Genomic DNA, 7,258 nt, shown 5'->3' with positions numbered 1-7,258 from the left:
TGTAACTTCTCTTCATTCACTGAAGGGTCGTTCCATATGCTTTCACGGCTGCCGGAAGGAGGGCGGCGGGAGGGGAAAGTAGGGAGGGAGGAGGGCGGAGGGTGAGGAGGGGAGGAGGGAGGGAAGGTCGAGAGAGACGGAAGGGGAAGAAAGGAAGGCAGACCGAATGGCGACATCGGGCGGGTCGCTTTTGTGCTGTATGGCTAGCGCGGGCGGGGTATGGATGGCGGTCTACGGAAGGAGGAGGGGGGACGGAAGACGGAATGGGCCGGAGACCGCCCTGGAAGGAAGATCGAGGTAGGGGAGGGACGCACAGAACGCGGGCGGTTGATGGAGGAGGAGGAGAGGAGGGAGTGGAGGGCGGGCGCAGGGAGCGGAGTTAGGGAGGGCGGAGGAGGCTGGGCTTTCTTTCTGGAGTGAGGGGTAGGGAGGATGCAGGTCGGTGAAAGAAAGACAATCAATCCAGCATAGCTCTCTCTATATCTCGATCTCTCGCTCTCTTCTCTTGCTTTCTATGTTCTTTATTTCTTTCTTTCTTCTTTCTTTCTTTCTTTCTTTCTTTCTTTCTTTCTTTCTTTCTTTCTTTCTTTCTCTTTCTCTCTTTCTTTCTTTCCTCTGTTGTATAGAGACAGGACCTTGCTCTGTTGCCCAGGCTGGTGTGCAATGGTACCATCATCATTCACTGCAGCCTTGAATTCCTGGGCTCAAGTGATCCTCCTGCCTTAGCCTCCCAAGTAGCTGGGAGTACAGGTGCACACCACCAGGCCAGGCTAATTTTAAAATTTTTTGTACAGATGGGGTCTCAGTATGTTTCCCAAGCTAGTCTTGAATTCCTGCACTCAAGTAAGCCTCCCACCTCGGCCTCCCAAAGCCCTGGGATTATAGGCATGAGCCACCACCCCTGGTCCCATGTCACTTTTCAAAGCGGATCCCTTCAGACCTTTTTCCAGGCTTTCCCAATATCTTATCTCATTTAGGCCCCCAGCATTTCTATCTCCCTGCCCAGCATGCTACACTCCAGGCCCCTCAGCCCTCAGCCCTAGTTCCAAGCCTTGGTCCACTGCAGCCCCACCTGGCCAGCAGCTCCTTGGTCTGGTCGGTGAGGATGGCACTATCTGCTTTCACCATGCAAGCCAGAGCAGAGATGACACCCGCCTTCAGAAGCCGCTTCACCCGCATATCTATGAAGTCCTTTTTGTCCTGGGGAGATGAAAAGATGGCAATGTAAGAGGGTCCTGGGTGCTAGGCCAATCTGAATTGGAACCAAAGATGGTGCATTTCTAAATTCTTGGGGTCGGTTGAATAATGGCCTCCAAAGATGTCCACGGCCTAATCTCTGGAACCTGTGAACGTGGGACCTTACATGGCAAAAGGGATTTTGTAGACACAATTAAGTCAAGGATTTTGAGATGGAGAGGTAAGCCTAGATTTCTGTGTGGGCCCAATATAATCACCAGGATCTTTGTCAGAGGGAGGCAGGAAGATCAGAGTTAGCACTAGGAGATGTGACAATGGAATGGAAGTGAGGTCGGAGTGGTTCAAGGTCACCAGCCAAAGCATGTGGGTGGCCTCTAGAAGCTGAAAAAGGCAATAAAATGATTCTCCTTTAGAGCCACCCGAAGAAACCAGCTCTGCTAACACCTTGACTTTAGCCGAGTGAGACTCATTTTAGGACTCTTGACCTCCAGAACTATAAGATTTTAAAAACTGGGCCAGGCGCGATGGCTCACGTCTGTAATCCCAGCACTTTGGGAGGCTGAGGTGGATGGATCACTTGAGCCCGGGAGTTCGAGACCAGCCTGGGCAACATGGCGAAACCCCGTCTCTACTAAAAATACAAAAATTAGCTGGGCATGGTGGAGCGTGTCCGTAATCCCAGTTACTCGGGAGGTTGAAGCAGGAGAATTGCTTGAGCCCAGGAAGCGGAGGTTGCAGTGAGCCAAGATTGCACCACTGCACTCCACCTGGGTAACAGAGGGAGACTCAGTCTCAAAAAAAAATACAAAAAAAATGTAAAAATTGTGTTGTTTTAGGTCACAGTGCTTGTGGCAATGTGTTCTAGAAACAATAGGAAACTAAGACACTTCTCCAGATTCCCTCTTCCCAAACAACTGCCAAGGGCTATATAGCACGCTCTGCTGTCCTGTGTCACTGTCTCTTTTCTTCCTTGCCTTCCCTAATCCCAAGACAGAGCCTGAGGAGCTGATATCGTAGAAAACCAGTCCCAAAGGTTCTCTCATTCACAGAGGAATGAAATTAAAGAAGGATAATCCAAAAGACTAAATGATGCATATATTGTTTTTCTTGGAAAAGGCTGGGGTGGGAGGGGAGGTAGAGGGTATAGGCAGGAGAGAAAGGACACAGTGGATGAAGCCGCCATAACAATAGATTGGGTTTGCTGGAAACCCAAAGTCAACTCAGGGTTAAAGAGTCCCTACAGACAATCCTCAGAGCGGCGAGTGGTGGGGAAGGGGCTGACAACCCTGGGCAAGCCCTGGAAGCCACATTGGAACTTCACAGCCACAGCACATGCTCTGCACCCTTGCCTGGATGAAACATCATCCAGCTTTCAAAAATGATTCAGAGGCCGGGTGCGGTGACTCACGCCTGGATTCCCAGCACTTTAGGAGGCCGAGGTGGGTGGGTCATTTGAGGTCAGGAGTTCAAGACCAGCCTGGCCAACATGGTGAAACCCTGTCTCTACTAAAAATACAAAAATTAGCTGGGAGTGGTGGTGCGTGCCTGTAATTCCAGCTACTCAGGAGGCTGAGGCAGGAGAATCACTTGAACCTGGGAGGCAGAGGTTGCAGTGAGCCTAGATCTCACTACTGCAATCCAGCCTGGGTGACAGAGCCAGACTCTGTCTCAAAAAATAAATACAATAAAAATGATTCAGAGAATGAGATGGCAATGTGGAAAACATATTTTTCCAAAATCTGGCACAAAATGATAAATATATTCTGATTGTAACTGTGAAAAGAAAAAAGATACATAGAAAAAAAGCCCCTGGTAGGTAACATAGCGTCAAAATGCCAACAGCAGTCATGTGGAGATGACATAATCATGAGTGGTTATTCCCTTTTCTCCACATTTTAACTCGTTTTGCAGCATGATTATATTACTTTGATCATTAAAAAAAATCTAAATGATTTTATTGGCTGGCTATATCTTGCATATATTCATATGCAAATCACACACAAATCATATCTTCATGTGCAGGGAATTGTTGGAGAGGGGTCCAGGGGATCTGTGACTTCTGGGCTGACCATGCCTCTCCTCTCATGATTCCTACTTAGCACCCATGTCACAAAACCCAGAAATCTGAGAAAATCAAATTGCTATCTGTTGGAGACATGAAATAAAACTGTCTTTAATCCATAAAATCAACAACACAAATTGCAAAGTGTCCATCATAGCTCCGTTTGTTTTCTCAGATTACAAATTGTTGGATTTTTTTCAAAATAGAAAATAAAAACAAAGAAAAAGCATGAGCACTATCTGGTGGGAAAGTTTACCATTAACATCTTCAGTGTATGTGTATCCTACCCCCAACCACCCAAACACACACCACGCTGCTCCTGACACCACTCCTTTTGCCGTTCCGCCTCCTTTGGAGGCCTGGTGGCACAGACCAGATCCCTCCCACGTTGCGCCTGACCCTACCTTCGGGTGCTCCTCGGGCACATGCTGCTTGGAGAACTTGGCGAGCTGGACAAGCTCCGGGATGACCTCCTTGACATCGTAGCTGTTGGTGCAGTTCACGAGGGTGGTGGCCACCGAGTACAGGATGGTCTTGTCACTGGTCTGGAAGGCACAGGGTTGGGGAGAGGGAAAACAGAAAGGAAACTTTAGGACAAATCTCTGCTTCCAGGATGCTCCCTCACGTGGCCAGCAGGCAGGGTAGGGCCTATTCTGAGGAATAGGGTAGTGCAGGAGAGGCTATTGGGTAGTGCAGCTGGTAGGGCCTATTCTGAGGAAAGACAGCAGTGCAGGAGAGGCTCTGTCCATAAAGGCGGGCAGCAGTGTCTCCTGCACCCTCCAACAGCAGCTCTGACAGTATGAATAGGAGCTGTCTCACAAAGATCCTCAGTTTGTGCCTATTCCAAAAGCCCAGTCTAACACTTTCCCATCCAACTGGAGATGGGGCAGGAGCTGAACATTCTCCAGTCCTGGCGAAAATCTCTCCCAAACTTTCTTCCTTTACTGGTAGAAAAGAGCCAGAGAGTTGGCCCGGCAGACAAGGAAAGGAGTCTGGGAGGGTCTGGGAGGGGAGGGCAGGTTCCCAGAAAGGCCAGGCACAGCCTCTTTTATTTATTTATTTTCTTGAGGCAAGGTTTCTCTCTGTCACCCAGGCTGTAGTGCAGAGGTGCAATTCTAGCTCACTGCAGCCTCAATCTCCCAAGGCTCAAGCAATCCTCCCACCTCAGCCTCCCGAGTAGCTGGGATTACAGGTATGTGCCACCACGCCCGGCTAATTTTTTAATTTTTTGTAGAGATGGGGTTTCACTATGTTGCCTAGGCTGGTCCCGAACTCCCCTGAGCTCAAGCCATCCGCCCGCCTCAGCCTCCCAAAGTGCTGGGATTACAGGCACGTAATACGATGCCCCACTTTTTTATTTTTTCTTTTTTATTTTATTATTATTATTTTTTTTAGCTGCCTCAGGTCCTTCAAGACCTCACCTCCTGAGGACCCCAGGTGTGGGGAAAACAGAGGTCAACATGTTACTGTGTCTATATGGAAAGAAGTAGATTTAAGAGACTCCATTTGGTTCTGTATTTGAGATGCTGTTAATCTGTGACCCTACCCCCAACCTTGTCCTTGCAAGAGACATGTGCTATGGTGACTTAAGGTTTAAAGGATTTTGGGCTGTACAGAATGTGCTTTGTTAAACAAGTGCCTAAAGGCTGCTTGTGGTTAAAGGTCATCACCATTCTCTTAATCTCAAGTAAGAGAAAAACATTTGTCTCCTGCCCCTCCCTGGGCAATGGAACATCTCCGTGTAAAACCCATTGTGTGCTTTGTTTACTGAGCAAAGAGAAAACCGCCTTTAGGAATAAGGTGGGATTTGCTGGAGCAATGCTGCTAAAAGGTTTATGGAGATGTTTGCATATGCATCTCAAGGCACAGCATTTTCCTTGAACTTATTCAGGTCACAAAGATCTTTATCTATATGTCTTACTGCTGATTTTCTCCCTAAAATGATCCTATTGTCCTGCCACTCCCTTATCTTTTTGATGGTAAAGATAATCATCAATAAATACTAAGGGAACTCAGAGACCGGGGCCGGCGTGGGTCCTCTGTAAGCTGAGCGCCGGTCCCCTGGGCCCCGCTTTTCTTTCTCTATACCTTGTCTCTGTGTCTTATTTCTTTTCTCAAGTCTCTCGTTCTACCTAACGAGAAACACCCACAGGTGTGGAGGGGCAGGCCACCCCTTCACCAGGAAAACAAACTGCCCTCTTGTGCATCTTCCCACTCTGGAAGACATTAGGAGTTGGGAGTCCATTTTACAGTCAGGTAAAATGAGGGCCAGAAAAGGGGAAATAACCGATCAGGTTTACACAGGGGTAAGGAGTAGAGCCAGGGGGAAGACTGGGATCCAATCCCTGTGGGTCTGGACCCAGCAGACCTTTCCTGAGGTTTGTGGTCAGGCCAGACTCCTCCACACTTGCCTTGGCCAGCTCAAACATGGCCTGCAGGGCAGGGATGTCCTGGACAAAGTCGTCCTTCACATCAGCGTCCAGCGTGAGGTAGGCCAGGCCCTCCACTGCCCAGCGCCGGGTCCGGGTGTCTATGGACGTATTGCACAGCCACCTGGAAGTGAGGAGGGAGCACACATGGGAAGGGGCCCAGGGCTCAGGTCAAGAGGGTGAGGCGATTTCAGGGTGGTGAACCGGGGATGAGGTCCCTTTCACACTTCACTGGAGCACACCCCAGAGACTCCTGCCCGGAAGGCGCATGAGGAGGTGCAGGGCCTGGGAAACACAGCCCCCTTACTTGCGACACTGTTTGGCCAGCTTTTCTGTCGACCCTTCCGCAAACTGCCTGAGACCGTAGTCTGTGCCGCCTGCGGAGCCAAGCTTACAGAGTCCCTGTGGAGGAGAGGAGACAGCAGACGCATGCAGGATCAGAGACACCAAGGCTTGCGGATGAAGCCCTGCTCAAACAGGTTTCTATGGGCAGAACACTTCGCCCCTCTTTCTTTGCTTGGATCCACCTCTGTGCAGACTGTAAAACTCAGCTCAGGTGTCACCTCTGCTGAGATACTTTCCCTGATACTCTGGGTTAGGATAGAGGCCCATCGAGTTGCAAATTCTTGCCCTCCATTTTGACCCCCACCATTTTGACCCCACAGATGTATTGTGCCTGCCATTTTGAAAAAAACAGCAAGACCAAGTTAACCATATCTGAAGCTTCAATGGGGAACCTTATTATGGCACGGAAACTGGCAGCGAAATTCTATCTTCTGGGTAGATAACAGATTCAGATGTGCAAAATTCTACCCAGAGAAAATTGGACTTTTCTTAGGGGGGCAATTTCATAAGAGAAAAGTCACTTTTGTCAGAAGCTAAAATTTGTTTTTAAAAAATTGATGCTGACTGCAGTTGCTCACGCCTGTAACCCCAGCACTTTGGGAGGTCAAGGCGGGTGGATCTCTTACGCCAGGAGTTTGAGACCAGCCTGGCCAACATGGTGAAACCCATCTCTACTAAAAATACAAAAATTAGCCAGGTGTGCTGGCAGGCACCTGTAATCCCAGCTACTTGGGAGACTGAGGCAGGAGAATCATTTGAACCCAGGAGGTGGAGGTTGCAGTGAGCCAAGATCATGCCACTGGACTCCAGCCTGGGTGACAGAGGGAGACTCTGTCTCAAAACATAACAACAATAACAATAATAATAACTTCAGGCCAGGCACAGTGGCTCACGCCTGTAATCCCAGCACTTTGGGAGGCCCGGGGGTTGGATCACCTGAGGTCAGGAGTTCAAGACCAGACTGACCAACATGGCAAAATCCCATCTCTACTAAAAATACAAAAATTAGCTGGGTGTGGTGGCACACATCTATAATTCCAACTACTCTGGGGGCTGAGACACAAGAGTCAGTTGAGCCTGGGAGGTGGAGTTTGCAGTGAGCTGAGATTACACCACTACACTCCAGCCTAGGTGACAGAGTGAGACTTCATCTCAAAAAAAAAAGTAAAATGAAAGTGGAAAAAAAATGCCTTATAGAAACTGATTAAGGAAACTGACTTTTCAG

At 48.9% G+C, this 7,258-nt stretch overlaps 1 protein-coding gene across 1 annotated transcript in view; it reads right to left on the bottom strand.

Moving 5' to 3' along the window:
• Window positions 1-7,258, bottom strand: part of UNC45B (unc-45 myosin chaperone B) — a 33,654-nt gene that overhangs the window by 5,629 nt on the left and 20,767 nt on the right. The window contains exons 10-13 of the mRNA XM_030924098.1: window positions 5,996-6,090; window positions 5,671-5,812; window positions 3,664-3,804; window positions 1,073-1,200 (exon numbers count right to left, since the gene is read on the bottom strand). Coding sequence (XP_030779958.1) covers window positions 1,073-1,200; window positions 3,664-3,804; window positions 5,671-5,812; window positions 5,996-6,090 — 506 coding nt within the window. The remainder of the gene's footprint in view (window positions 1-1,072; window positions 1,201-3,663; window positions 3,805-5,670; window positions 5,813-5,995; window positions 6,091-7,258) is intronic.

This window comes from Rhinopithecus roxellana, chromosome 19 (assembly GCF_007565055.1).
Source record: "Rhinopithecus roxellana isolate Shanxi Qingling chromosome 19, ASM756505v1, whole genome shotgun sequence".
NCBI classification, from domain to species: domain Eukaryota; kingdom Metazoa; phylum Chordata; class Mammalia; order Primates; family Cercopithecidae; genus Rhinopithecus; species Rhinopithecus roxellana.
This window is presented reverse-complemented; position numbering and strand designations above follow the sequence as displayed.